The sequence below is a fragment of the Synchiropus splendidus genome, chromosome 3 (genome assembly GCF_027744825.2).
Source record: "Synchiropus splendidus isolate RoL2022-P1 chromosome 3, RoL_Sspl_1.0, whole genome shotgun sequence".
Classification (NCBI taxonomy): Eukaryota; Metazoa; Chordata; class Actinopteri; order Syngnathiformes; family Callionymidae; genus Synchiropus; species Synchiropus splendidus.
Window position 1 is genome coordinate 10,437,263 of NC_071336.1, and position 14,281 is coordinate 10,451,543.

General features: G+C 42.6%; 3 protein-coding genes across 3 annotated transcripts; 1 reads left to right on the forward strand and 2 right to left on the reverse strand.

The window, feature by feature from the left end:
• Positions 1-796: 796 nt before the first annotated feature.
• On the forward strand, positions 797-2,657 carry epdl1 (ependymin-like 1). The gene is made up of 6 exons (XM_053860382.1): positions 797-929; positions 1,004-1,038; positions 1,124-1,258; positions 1,397-1,583; positions 1,660-1,747; positions 2,004-2,657. The coding sequence occupies exons 1-6, from the start codon at positions 857-859 to the stop codon at positions 2,128-2,130; spliced, it is 645 nt and encodes a 214-aa protein (XP_053716357.1). The 5' UTR covers positions 797-856; the 3' UTR covers positions 2,131-2,657.
• On the reverse strand, positions 2,394-4,414 carry cskmt (citrate synthase lysine methyltransferase). The gene is made up of 2 exons (XM_053860380.1): positions 4,289-4,414; positions 2,394-3,604 (listed from the first exon to the last, which is right to left on the reverse strand). Exons 1-2 carry the CDS (start codon positions 4,368-4,370, stop codon positions 2,931-2,933), a joined length of 756 nt encoding a protein of 251 aa, XP_053716355.1. The 5' UTR covers positions 4,371-4,414; the 3' UTR covers positions 2,394-2,930.
• A 134-nt stretch (positions 4,415-4,548) lies between these two features.
• Positions 4,549-13,306, reverse strand: otub1b (OTU deubiquitinase, ubiquitin aldehyde binding 1b). Its single transcript, XM_053860379.1, has 8 exons — positions 13,203-13,306; positions 12,484-12,525; positions 10,920-10,981; positions 9,991-10,089; positions 9,797-9,915; positions 8,382-8,466; positions 7,544-7,738; positions 4,549-5,523 (listed from the first exon to the last, which is right to left on the reverse strand). Exons 1-8 carry the CDS (start codon positions 13,243-13,245, stop codon positions 5,326-5,328), a joined length of 843 nt encoding a protein of 280 aa, XP_053716354.1. The 5' UTR covers positions 13,246-13,306; the 3' UTR covers positions 4,549-5,325.
• Positions 13,307-14,281: the final 975 nt, after the last annotated feature.

The window sequence follows — 14,281 nt, forward strand, 5'->3', positions numbered from 1 at the left end:
AGTCACTGAAGACTGAACTATCACCTCAGTAAACCTGCAGTTTCACTGAGTCCATCTGGCACGCCTCTTGACACAGGTGACTTCATATTGCAGGCAGTAAACAAGGAAACAAAGACAAATAACTTCATGTGTTTTTATCACGCCGATTTTCTGTCATTTGACCATTGAATAGATGGTGCAACTGGAAGGAACCGTTGGTGAGGATGCTTCACTGGTGGGTGACCACAGAACATAATATGCAGCGTCAGAATGTCTGGAAGAAGCAAGAGAGAACTAAGTTGCAGAAACAAAGTAGAATACATGGTCATTATGACTGACTTGTTTGAAGCGTACTCGAAATCTCTTCCATGTCTAGAGGGAGATATCGCTGTTATAAAACAATCGTGTGAAAACAGAGCTCCAACAGAATAGAATTGAAATGACACCTGTCCTTTCACCTAGTCACATGACAATGCTGGCACAGGTTAAACGTTTCAGCTCCTGATCCGTACTCCATTTCTGTTCTTCTACGTCCTTTTAGCTTCACATAAACAACATTCTTCAGCCCTGACGCAGAGAACACATTGGCAGCCTTTAACAACAGAGATGTTGCGGGTACCGCGAAGCAGAAAGTAGTTCATTTGTATGTTTAACCACCTTGAGCTACAGTGGAAGCCTCTTTATGACTGTCAATAAAAGAACTTGTCCGGTTGAGATTTTCTGCCTTCACTGGCCTGCGATGACAAAGGCGCGACGTGCAGCGAGGCGAGGACAAATCTCCGGCAGCTGGACTTTGTCCTGGAGCTGGCGGTTGTTTATAAGGAAGTGGCTGCGCTCCTGACAGCAGCAGACACTTGCGAGCAGCAGTGTGGGAAGGATGGAAGTGAAAGGACTCTTGGTGTTGCTGTGCGCTGTGGTGGGCGGCCTGGCCCTCAGGCCTCGACGTTGTTGTGAGTATAAATTAAAAAAAAACACCCTGGTGCTACTTGCGCCTGCTGACAGGTTCACGTGTGTTTCCATACAGACAGCCCTCCGCTGCTGTCCGGGGCTATCACCGTGGTAAGAGTTCAGACTGGGCCGATCTGGAGATAAGAAGACGAGTGACCTGTATCACAGGGCTGACCTCGCTGTCACCTCTCCGCAGGCCACTCAGAACGAGCAGGTCTGGACCTATTCCCGGTACATGTATGACGCGCTCGGCGAGCGGATCCGTCTGCATGAGTTTGGAATCTACCAAAATGAGACGTTCACCCTGGACGTCCTGCTGCTCTACAGAGAGGTTGGTCTGTGTTTTTGAAATGTCTTTTTAAAGAACAAATAAACCATGAAAATGTGTTATTATCAAACATATTTAAGAAGCATTTAGAAAGTGCTGAGAACGCTCGTGTCATCCTTGTGTCTCCTCCTGTCGTCCCAGTCGGTCATGTTTGAGATTGACAGAAAGGCAAAGACCTGCAAGAAAAGACCGCTGCAAGTGGACTTCCAGCCCCTGGCCATCCCCAAAAACGCCTCTTTTCTCGGGCAAGCCATTGTAGGAAGTTCGTCTGGACCAGGACAGGGACTGCTGGTGAACACCTGGATGGGGCAATTGCCTAACAACGCAGGTACCTTCAGAAACATGCTTGCGATGATCACCAGGACATTTGTGCGCACACATTCATTCCACACTTGATCTTCCAGGAAGGTACCTCACAACTGTGACCGAGTTTGGATGCATTCCAGTCACCACTTCTGCCCAGACACCTCAATTTGGGTGGATGGTGCTGAGGTATGAATGGCTGAGTCATTTTCTTATTCTTATTCACAACTACAGCAATAATAATGATAATAATAATAACAATAACAATAATAGCAACAACAATAATAATCATAATAATAGTCTGGCAGACCACACGGGATGAAAAAAATCTGGACTGTTTCATGAAAACTGTTGCGAAACAATGTTTGTGTAATTGTGAAATTTATGAAATCCACATTCGGGAACTTGACCGTCTGAATCATGTGCTTTTTCTTTTGGTTCCTAGTTACATCAACAATGTCATCGGGATTATCGACCCGAACGAGCTGAACCCTCCAGCCTTCTGCATGGGAGATTCGGTTCAGGTGGAGGAGGAGCCGGGGCATTTCTTCAGCGCGTTTCTCAGGAACTAAGACAAGATTAGAAGAATGTCTGATCGGCTCTTAATCTTCATTGTATCCTTCCAACTCTTTTTTTCAGATGTGCATTTTGCACTCCACAGTGATTTTTGCTATTGCACCGATGCCAGGGTTACACAAGCAAATGTACTGTAACTGTCCCAATGCAGCTGCCTTGAGGTGTCCTGTCATGTCCACCGTGATTCTTTTGCTCGATGATGTTGAAGCCAAATTTCTTCCAAAAATCTCAAGAGATATTGCACAACAACCGATGAAATGTCAACAGAGGAGGAAGTGGAATGGATTCATCCATCATGTGAGGAAGAATGCAGCCGTAACACCTGTCGATACCTACACTGGGAAGTGTGCAATATTGGGAAATCAATAAACGGACAGTGAGGATAGAATCCGACATTTTGATTGTAGTTGCACTTGCTACTTTTGCAAGTTTAATGATTGAAGTGGATTATAAAGGCATTCATATGGTTTTTGCTGCCTGTTTAATTACAGAAATGTCCAAATAAAGTCATGTTTACTCACTGCTCTGCTTCTGGGGGTAACACTGCTCTCTTGTGGTCACAACTGAATAATACAGCTTAGGTGAGGATTTTGTGATGTGTAACAGCCTATCGATTTTAACTATGGGAGGAAACTTGAGTACTGCCCAACACAGAATTAAGAGAAGTCTCAGTCATTTTGGAAAAATTCAATGGTAAAAAAAACAATGATATTTCTGAGTTTCCTTTCATAAAAAATGTCAAAAGACACTCAAATCCGATCCAGCATTTTCTTTATTTCAAGCATGGCTTTACAGGTCACCTTTGCTCTATCACAGACCGAGGTGATAGATGATAGCAGTAGTAAGTCTCGCCTACATCCTGCACCCCTATATCTGCGAGCATCACCCCTCTTTCCTGGGCTTCAGTCTCCAGCCAGAGCAGCCTTGCATCTGGGTCCTCATCAGAGAACTGCACCATGGACCCTGAGCGACGCAGCGCTCCCAAACACTGCCTTAACATCAGTCCTGCCTTCTCCTTGCCATCCCTGGATCTGAGCAAGGCATCAATGGTGCCTTTGTCCACGATAAGGTCCACACTGCTGGACCTGTAGTGCTCGTGCAGCCGTGTGCAGTCCAGTTCTATGAATTCAAGTCGCGATGAGGGGCTCAGCGGCTCGGGGGTGGAGGCTCGGGCGTGCGCCTGCATCAGCTGGACAGCTACAGGCGAAATATCTGCGCACGTGATGTGCACAGGGAGGGGACAGTGTCTGTAAATGGATGGACCCAGCGCAGATGTGCCGCAGCCCAAGTCCAAAACGCGCAGCGGTTGGTCAGAGGGAGTGTTGGCTTGTAACAGTGGCAGAATGATGTCTCGGACCGAACTGAAGCCAAAGAACCAGTCAAAGTTCTCAAAGTCCTTCCTGTCCCTGTTGGTCTCGGCATAGAAGCGATCCCAGGTCGCCTTCTTGTCCATGTTCTCAAACAGTTCAGCTGCAGGACAACGAAGGCCCGAAAGCATTGAAATTGGAATGAAACATTTGCACCACTCCAGTAAACAGAGAGACACAGCTAACTTTCATGTCATTACATTTGTGGATAAGATTCGTATGGCAACACGATGAGACTAAAACTTTTACAATAGTCCCATGAAGTCTCCAGTGATCGTAGGCTGGAAGGTTCTGCCATGGTGAGACCAAAAGGCAGATGCTCATGATTGACAGGCCGACCCTGCGTTTCTGACCTACTGTGGTGACCACATCTACAGTCTGGAGCTCTCGGGTCGTGAGCGGGAGGATACGTCTGATAAGACAAGCCAGACTTGGAGGGTAGACCCTCCTTTCTGCATAGGCCTAATGCTCCTCCTGGCGGTGCCTCCAGGTTGTCCTGGTCTGTAAACCCCAGGTTAAGAGGACGCATAGTAACATAGTAACATACTTAAATGTTTAATATAACATATATATAATATATAAATATATAAGAACATAAATTGGGGCGGAAACGAGACAGTTGCAATGACATTCAAACCAATGCATGGTTAAAAGTACCACAATTCCAGCCAGGGGACTTTCTCCGTGCGGTCCGCTAACAGGTTAGCTTGTATGCTAAAGTATACGAGCAAAGACCTACAGCAAACAAACGAGCTAACGTGTGTTATTGACAGCTTTCCAAACTTACATGTCAAAGAAGAGCGTCGCCGCAGACATTCTGTTACTAACCCTCTATTTTTCAATATCAATGACCTCAAAAACGGATGCATCGTCAGTCAGCTTGTCGCGCGCTGTTTCAACATCGAGGTCTCACTCTGTCCGTTTTTTAAGCTTTCCGCAGGCGGTCTGAGAAAGGTGTCCAGAGAAGGTGTGCGGTAATAGACGATCTATGTTAACGTTCGTCTAAACGGGATTATGAACTCAAATAAATGGGATACATGGAATACATTCAATTCACATTGCAACGTATTTATTACATTTCCTTCATAGCACCGGTGCACATATTCTTCTGTTTCACGTTTTTTGTCTGCCTGCAAAGCTGATTTCGATTTCGAAACCTGTGTTCGGAGAAAACATTACAGTGTGACTATTGCATGAAAAAAGGCCTTAAAAAGGGAAAAAAAAACCTCCGATCCAAATTTTAAAGAGTAGTGTATGGTGTCATGCTCATACTTTATATACTATTGTTCGAAATAACTGAAAATGCAACTGGCAACATTAACATTCACAATTTTGCTTGAGAAATCTTTTATCTCTCAAATGACTCCTTGAATGTTTACACTTTGGCCATTTGAAAAACCAAGATCCAACCCGGTTAAGATGTAAATCCCTTTAATAAAACTCAATGAACGCAGTGTAACAAAGGAAACAAATCCATCATCATAATGCAAGTAGATAACATTTACAACCACAAAAGAAAAAAAAACTGTACAACTCTAAATGTGAGGAGTCACTTCTAAGATTCTTGACTTAACCATTTCGTGACAGTCGAGGGGGAATCGAGTATCGGGCATGTGTGGTGAATTATCTTTTATTTATTGATTCAATCACATGAGTGTAATCTCTTCCACTGATGTACGTCTCTTCATTGTGGCTGTTGAAGTTTTCCAAGCACCTGCCACTGCCAAACACAGCTGGAGGAGCATGACTATGATGAGTGTGTGTGTGTGTGTGTGTGTGTGTGTGTGTGTGTGTGTGTGTGTGTGTGTGTGTGACTGGAGTGTGCTATTTGTACAAGATGTCATAATGGCCGGGTCTGTACAGGAGGAAGATGCGAGGGTCGCCTCCTTCAGGGAAGATGTGGTGATTGACAGTTCCTCCCTCTCCTCTGTCCATGTACTCCACCAGGATGGATACATTCAGGGCCTGTGCTAAGGCGATGATGTGAATGTGGTCACTTTCTTTACACATAGGCTCCACGTCCTGAAAACAAACAAAAATAATCGACAAGCTGCTATTTTTTTCTCATGATTTGTACCTCACGGCTAATACAAATGACGCGGTTAATATACAGATTTTTACAGGCTAAAGAGCGTATGCTGCCAAAATATTGAGCTTCATCAGGTCAAAATTATGACATCACAGGTTTTTATTTACAGTAAAGTGCTCCAAATGCGGCTGCGGCCAAGTGTCCGCAGCTCTACCAACACAGCTGATGCAATGTTTTTCAACCATTTTCAAGCCACGGTACCCTTGGTTTATTGAAAAACTCCCAGGGCACACCACCAAACGAAGTTCAGCCAAAGAGCACTTGTGCTTTAAGTCTCTAATAATTTGTGAAAAACTGTAGCTACTGACGCTCAATTGTTATTTTGCTATGCTATTAGTAGAAACAAATTGCAGAAAATGTATTTGTTTCAAATGTGTTCAGAAAGGGGTGGGCAATACGGCAAAACATATCATACATACATTTATTTATTTACTTAAGTAACTATTTCGATTTCATCACTTCTCTTTTGCATGATCTTATTGTAGTTTAGGGTTTCCAGACAAATCCTTAGCATTCATTGCCTGAACTTGCTCCATAAAAACAATGATTCTTTCTCTCTTCACATTTTGGAGTGCATTTATTTTGTTGTGCGTTTAGTTTTTCTCCAACTTTTCAACCACAAAGCAAACTTTGACAGTCCATGAGCATCAATTGAGTTTTGAAGTGAGACGTCACGTTAGCCGTTAGCTCTGTGGGGCAGACAGTCTTTGGCGTTGCGGGTCTGACAAGGATCACTCCATCGTTCTGTTGTGAAAGTGTGTGGTCAAATTAGAGGCACATCAGATTTAAAAACAGCTGGAAGTTGCACATGAGAGTAGCTTCTTGGCTGTGAGCGTGTGGGAAGAGGAGCGCCGCGCAACACAGCAGCGCTGCTTTGACTCATGGACAGATCAGCGCATCAGCACACTGTCGTTCTACAGTATAGTCTATTGAAAGAATGTGAGTGAATCCATGTGATCTCCTCACGTTGGTTGGTTGTCAACACGTTCTAAATGTCATGATCTAATGTCATCACATCGCCCACCTCTATCTCTGGACAAATTAGGTCCGCCCCGGTTTGAAAAACGCTGTCCTATAGAACCGGAGACAAGAAGCAGCAGCTTCGCGCTTTAATGTCAATAAGAGACGTGACAAGTTCATGACTCAAGCTCAGAAGACTGCCGAGTTTGTCTCATGAGTGAGTCTCCATGCTGGACAATGTTTTAACTAGTTTAGGAGGATCCTCATGCGCTTCTAAGCTGGGTGCACCACTGACCTCTCTACTGCGCAGCACCGCTGCAGCTTATGTATGAACAAGATCTAGTTTCCTTCTTAAATTAAGTGGGTGCAGCTAGTATTCCGGTGCGCTCTACAGTCCCCAAAATTACGGTAATATATCTTGGCTAAGTGGAAAAAAAAGCTGCTATATTGGACTGACTGACACCACCCCATTCTTCATGACACCCATACGGCGAGGCAGTTAATAGCATAGCATGTCTCCACGGTGATCTAAGTTAAACAAAAGAACAGCGCAAAGATCTCTCAGTGCAGTTGTAAACAAACTTTTCAGTTGACCTAAAAGCCCACAATGCATTCCAGTTTTTCCACTCTGTGATGTCGCCCTTTGAAGCCCTATTTTGTCAACTTCTGTTCGCACGCACTAATTCACATGCAGTGCTGAACTTCCTCCCTGAGACTGAGGAAGAGTCAGCATGTATTACCTTGAGGGCTGCTGAAAGAATACATCTATAAACAGTGTTTTAAACTGAATCTGATAACTGAAGGTGTTTGAATACTTAGAATTGAGATGAAGAGAAATAAAGAAAGAAGGGCGGTCCAATTTTAGTTGAATTAATCATCAAATGTTTAAATCGGTTTAAGACTGCTGTGCAACATGAAGCCTTTCATCATCATCATCATCATCATCATCATCATCATCATCATCTGTTGGAATGTTGAACCTAGGCAGCGCACCTGTTGACAGAACTCCTTAACGGATCGACCTCCCTCGATGAAATTCTGAAAGAATTCGTGCTTTCGCTGCAGGTGGCCTGAGGTGAGCAGCCGCAGGTAGACGACAGCATAGTCTGACACGGACTGGTCGTTGAAGGAGCTCAGCAGCTCCTGAAGACTCGGCTGCTTCTCACACAGTTCAATCAAGTCCATGAGCTGACAGAGAAGAGCAGGGTGTGGGGGGTTAACTGACTGTGGACGAGCAAACTTACTGTTTGTGACAGTAAAAAGACAACAGAGACAACAAAAACATCAAAGACGCACACCTAACAACACAACGCACAATAGCTAACTTAAAACAATAAGCGGAAAATAAAGGGAAAAAAATCCCACATTGGATATTTACACAAATTTTACATGTAAATAGATAATAAAAAATATAAATAGAGATATAATAAATAAATGCTTAAAAACAGAAAACAGATTGCTGAAATTTTCAGGACAAACACCAACATTAGTAGCTCTTTAGTAACTGCTGCACCTGATTATACCTTCACATTACTTTAAGGGAGTAAATAAATTGCATGAGTCGATAAGCAGAAATAATGTTACCTGTCGAGTGAATTTCTAACACACATCTAGTCAAGTAGACATCACACTTATTATTAAGTGAGGCCACAAACAATATGGGACACACTTGTTGATGATGGCACATGGGCAAAGCAAACATATAAATAAGGTGATCTACTTCCATTATAGGCTTCACATGACAAGTGTCTTGTTTCAAAGAAAAACCCTTCAGGTGCAATACATCTGAAGTAAAAACACCCCATGACGTCTCGTGCAAGTGAGGACTCACCGTGTTGTGGAAGTCTTCAATGGTGAACTCAATGAATCCTTCATTAACAAGGTCCAGTTTACTCTTAGCTGCAAGTGCTTTGAACCTATGACGGAGAACTGCAACTTAGTACTGCGGAATATTGGGATGAATAAATGCCAGCATAAGCTAATATGTCTGAATGACAAGAAGAACATCCATGCCCGTGGTATGATATATTCCTTTATTCACTTAAGCTTGAGTGTGACTCCTCGAGCAGAATCTCTCTTTTTACCAATACAAATGAGAATTGAAACATAAGAATCCCTAAAACATGGCGACTGGGGCTCCCAGCGAAAAGTGAAAATTCACAATTTAGGATAATAAATGAAACCCATTATAAGCCACTACCACACTGCTCATCCAGCATGCAGGAATTCAAGCAAACCTTGGGTTTGCCTGGAGGCCCGTTCTCGGCACACGAGCGCACGCCGCTCACACTGTTCTTCGCAGCCAGGGGCCATTGAGGGTTTCAAAATCAAGGCTACCTGGTGGAGCCAGACTTAAGCATATGCTTGGCATATGCAGCCAAGTCTTAATGTACTAAACAGCTACAGTGAGACAGCAAACTCTTTCTGCTACTTCTACTACCTTTCCAGGATTTTTTTTCCCAGAGTGCCCGCAGGTGTGAGGGCGCATTGTACATCTTTCATGGTCCTCCTTAACAGACTACGCTAAAAGGTGGAGTCCTGCTCGACAGATGAGCGACGGGGGGGGCGCTTCATGTTGACATGCACAGATGAAGATGACCTATGCTGGGAATGTAAGGGGCCAAAATTCTTGTATATGGGCCCCAACTTCTCACTGTTTTAATTATTAGTTATTATTGAATTATTTTTTAGGTGAGGAAAAAACACAAATAATTAAAATGCAAACATTAATTCCTGCAATTGTGTAAAACACCCCACGTAACTGAATTGAAACAAACAAAAAATCTACAATATGTGAAAGTTGAACGTGATCTGGTGAGGGGTAACTGCAAATGCTTTCAAGAATGTATTTATTTTATCTTTTTAAACTTTTTTTTTTACTTGACAAGAAATCAGCATGGCTTCCAGTGTTTCAGCTGAGTAGTTTCAGGATAATAACACTACTATGTTGTTACATAATCGGACACTTATGGCACTTTTTGGTTTATATTTATAATTTTGGACATGATTTTTTTTCATGTGTTGCATTAACTGTCAGTCAAGCTGTCAATACTCAGTTGAATATTAAATCACATGAACATATTAGTAAATCACGATGGACATTTTCTTCTGGAAAACTCATCTAATTTTGTTTACGTACAGTCTTAAACTAATACTTTACCAAAAGCAACAACCGAAACATAATCTCATCTGACATTTGATGTGGTTCGTGGGCATGCACGCGCTTGCACAGTTACAAATACTCACTTCTGTAGCTCTTTGCTGTCATCTAGCAAGGACTCGAGATGTGCGAAACCGAAAGCTCTGTAGAAACAATTGCCATCTGGTCTCGTCTTACGAATGTACGAGTATTTTTTGTGTAGGTCCTGTAACAGCAATATATAATGACATGTCAGAAATGTAATCTTAAGTCTGGTTAACCGATTTGAGTTGAGACAGACCTTGATCTTGCGCTGATAAACTGTGTCATCCGCAGCATACTCTCCTTGAAGCACCGTCAGAAACTGTCTGTCTGACACTAGAGGATTTCTGTTGGCAATCTGAAGAACCCCAAGAGAAAAAAGGGAGAGAAAACAACATCATGAGAAACGATTCAAACGAAACTTCAAGTCTCACTGTAGACTAAAATTCATTATGTTGTTTACTAAAGGCCTTCAGGTCTAGACTTGGTGATGACAACTGTTCCCAAAACAGTTTTACCCATCAATGATGAAAGAGTTCTTGAAAAAGCAAGTATATCACCTAATTTAGAGGTATATTGTCTTTACATAAGAGAAGGTGTGATTCACACTGGAAATGTTTGCATTGTTAAAATCTGGATCAATAGACCCATTTGATCCAGTATTTTTGACAGATCAAAATCACCAGTTGGAACCCAAAGAACATGTGAATAGTAAAAGTGTTAACATGGTCAGAGCGTTCACCGACGACCCACGCAGGAGAGCGGTAGGGTCAAACAAGGCTCCCCTCCACATAAACAAACAGCGCACCAAGACATGATGCGAGAATTTTCACTTCTCAAACGCCATACTGTGTCATCCACGGACTTCATACGTCAGTCCTATTATAACTCACTGACACTTTTGCACTTCTATTTCAATTAAATGCTTGAAGGAAAATCTCAAAGTATTTATGCTACAACAAAGAGGTTAATTCATTTCGCTGAACAAACAATGTTATCCTGCAAGACTATTTACGTTTAATAGCAAATACGTTTAAAGTATTTCCTGTTTTTCTGACTTCTTTTTCTGATTTTATGTTGACCTCGTGTTGCCTTTTTTAATACACAATCATCAATAATGATGAAAGTTATGAAGCAAACAAAGCTCTGGTTTCGGATCAGTGTAAAAAATGTGGATCAAACACTCACCTCTTGTTGAATTCTGTCTTGTTGAGCAATAATGGCCTCATCATCCGCGAGGCAGTTCACTCCTGAAAGAACAAGAGAGAATAGATACAAATGAACGATGATGTCGGGAAACCAAAAAACAGTACACATCTGGTCTTTTTATAAACTGTACCGGTTGCTGGTTGCAATAAACAAATCTTTTGCAATTGCTTATTTGCACCTGTGTGCATGTGTGTGTGTCCTGCAACGGACTGACGACCTGACCAGGGTGTATTCCTGCCTCTCACCCAATGACCACTGGGATAAGCTCCAGCTCTCCCTGCCACCCAGAAGAGGACTAAATGGTGGGTAACTGAAGATGGATGGATGGATGGATGGATGGATGGATGGATGGATGGATGGATGGATGGATGGATGGATGGATGGATACAAAGGGGTTCCAGGAAAAAATAAGATGGCGCACTTGCTTCAGGCTGGTGGTGAGTAGCGGTGTTATTTAAAAAGAGGGGAAAATACATAAATTGAACTTTAAATGAAGAATCTGATGGCACTTCCCACCACATACAAAACCTAAATATTAGAAAAAGATATTTGCGAAGCATGGTCTGCTCGGGCGACACATCATGATTGGCTGACATGTACAACTTTATTACACCGCACAAAAAATGAGGAGAGTCCCTTTACCCGACAACTTAGCACCACTATGCGCCATTGCATATGAAAGCCTGGAATAAAGCCGTACACGTCAGCCAATCACTATACATCGTCAGACCACAGTGTGCTTGGCAAATATTGCCTTATGCTAAAATGTTTTGCATGTGGTAGAAAGAGTCATTAGTTTGTTTGAAAAATCCGAAACTGCCGAATGTGACATCACCGCCAGCGGCCGAATGAAATTTTTCCTGGAAGCCCCCCAGCGTATATACTTCATTGCATCCACCAGGATTGGGAAACAAATCCATTTACACAATCAGAAACACGAATTGCCATTCGGAGATACGGCTGAATCACAACAGTTTTTATTACTGAAAACTTTATTATTTTATGTGATTCTGTAGCTGAACAGTCATTTTGTTTATAAGCTACACAGCAAATTAGTGGCCAACGGAAGAGAAGCAACAATCAGGGCACTGTGTTCAGCATCCTGGGGGTTTAGTAGTTCAGCAAAATGCAATGAGCCAGGATCCAGCCTTTTTCAGTTGGCATCCACCTGCGATAACTGCTCATAGTTTTGCTGTACAGAGCTCTTTTTTTGTGTAGTGTGTGTGCAATTGTAGACTTGAGGACGGTGGTTACTATTGTAGGGGTATTCATCCACGTGTTAAAAGAAAGAAGGAGTGCTGCGAGGGAAATGCAGAACAAATATATGGGCGGCCTATATAGTATCTTATTCACAGACTTTCCAAGAATTTACATAATTAAACTGGGGACAAATAATGTAAACTTATGCATCTCATTACAAACAAATGTCACCATCAACTCAGGTGGGGAACCTAAAATGTTTCCAAAGGAAAGAATATGTTCTTTGCAATGATGCAAACACTAAATAACAGTGTATGATGATAGTATAGATAGAAATACTTAACTTTTTCCTCTGCGTTTGAAAGTACACAGGTGTGGTCTTTCTCTGAAACAGAGAAATAATCTCATATTAGACACATTCTGAAGACTTCATTATTCTGTGGCAAAGCGTGAATGGTCCTGTAAATTTTTGACACTTGTCAACCAACCCGTTTTAAAACACTAACTCAGGTGGTTCCGATTAATCTGTAATTGAAATCGTGTAGATGAAGCTCACCACCATTCTTCTCCTCAGTGTCACATTTGTAATGGGAACTCATCATATGATAATAGCGATTGTTACCATCCTCCTTCCGGTAAATTTGTGTATGGTACACAAGCAAACAAATGGGCATTTTTAAGTGACACCCGGCATCTACATTCTTCAACATCGATAGGTCGATGAAAACAAATACCTCGTAGCCCATTTGAGAGATCGAAAGGAAGAAGCGGGCATTTATTACGAACGATTTCTTCCGGCTATTAACAGAGGTGAAACGGTGAAGTGACTGTCACCGGTGGTGCTCTCGAGAGTCGCAAAACAAATGTTTTTTCTTTGTATAGCGGATCTAGCCTGAGAGCTGTGGCCTCGCTACAGCGTTGGGTCCCACTACACCTCCACCGCGGTGAGGTCGACCGCTATAAAATAGATGGGTCGAACTGTGAGACTTCAGCGGCGATATTCACCGCTGACCCCCGTGGGTTTTTAGGTTTCAGTTTGTGTGTTGTGACTGCTTTTCTCACCCTCCATCTCTCCTTGCGGCGATTCTTGCTGCTCCTCCGCCATCTTAGCTGTGTGTGGATTTCACTGTTTCCTCCCACTCTGTGACGTAACGCATTGCGTACTTCCGGGCGGATCAAAACTTAAGTCCTTGTTTTCGTGTTCTCGCGATTACTTCATTGCCATAAAAGCAGCTTCGTGTTTTGTGTTTTCCACCGGACACAGCATCAGAGAACAGAACATGAATCCGTTTTGGTTTCTTGTTGGGCCTACGTCATCATAGACGTGGGGTTTTTAATTTGATTTTTTTTTGCAACAGTTTGGTGAACAATAGTCAATACCGCTTCACTTGCTTCTAATAAGTGTAATAAATGACCGAGTCTCTAACAGAGCTACAGCAACAGCTACATGGTTACGCACCTGCTGGTCTTATTTAGGGACAGGCTCTTTCTTCGCTATACTCCCGCTAGATTATACACTTTCAATTGTAAGACAAATATCAACCTATTATCACAGATGACTGAATACATGGGTGTGAATCAGAGTGACTGTGCAGAGAGTAGAGAGGTGGTGTAGAGAGATCAGTGGGGGTGAAGAAGAGAGTGCAGGCAGGGTGGAACGGATGGAGATGACTGACTGGTCACAGAAGCATATTAATCAAGAATGAACAGGAGGCGTTGTTGGACACCAAGTGTTAGAAAGTGGTGCAGTTCGAGTCATTTCACACAGCGATTGTTTTGAACAGAACATAGAGAAACAAGACTTTGCCTCCAACTCACTCTCATATGGTGGACACAGACTCATCTACATGTTCATGGTACCAAAATAATGTCAGCTTCCTGAGCCGACTATTTCATTTCATATCATCCGCGATTGAAACTAATACATTAGTTGCTCGTTTTCACTTGCGGAATATTATGATATTACTCTAATATTACTCTTACTTGAGTAGAATCTTGGGCTACTCTAACCACCGGTGGTAAGTGCCGTAAATCAGAAACACTAAAGCCTATAAATAAGGCTTATAGTTGAGCTATTGAATTGGAAACTGCGCTCGGGACACAGCACATGAGTGTAGCCTCTTCACTGTCGACATTCAGCC

What these genes read in the sequence shown, in the direction of transcription:
- cskmt (XM_053860380.1), bottom strand. Translation starts at nt 4,370, where the DNA reads ATGCATCCGTTTTTGAGGTCATTGATATTGAAAAATAGAGGGTTAGTA. An exon ending in GCGACGCTCTTCTTTGACAT is followed by an intron (nt 3,605 to 4,288) that starts GTAAGTTTGGAA and finishes GTTGTCCTGCAG; the next exon opens with CTGAACTGTTTGAGAACATG.
- otub1b (XM_053860379.1), bottom strand. Translation starts at nt 13,245, where the DNA reads ATGGCGGAGGAGCAGCAAGAATCGCCGCAAGGAGAGATGGAGG. An exon ending in TTCAAACGCAGAGGAAAAAG is followed by an intron (nt 10,982 to 12,483) that starts TTAAGTATTTCT and finishes TTGTTCTTTCAG; the next exon opens with GAGTGAACTGCCTCGCGGAT. An exon ending in TTAAGGAGTTCTGTCAACAG is followed by an intron (nt 5,524 to 7,543) that starts GTGCGCTGCCTA and finishes GTTTGTTTTCAG; the next exon opens with GACGTGGAGCCTATGTGTAA.
- epdl1 (XM_053860382.1), top strand. Translation starts at nt 857, where the DNA reads ATGGAAGTGAAAGGACTCTTGGTGTTGCTGTGCGCTGTGGTGGGCGGC. An exon ending in CCTCAGGCCTCGACGTTGTT is followed by an intron (nt 930 to 1,003) that starts GTGAGTATAAAT and finishes GTTTCCATACAG; the next exon opens with ACAGCCCTCCGCTGCTGTCC. An exon ending in TTTGGGTGGATGGTGCTGAG is followed by an intron (nt 1,748 to 2,003) that starts GTATGAATGGCT and finishes TTTGGTTCCTAG; the next exon opens with TTACATCAACAATGTCATCG.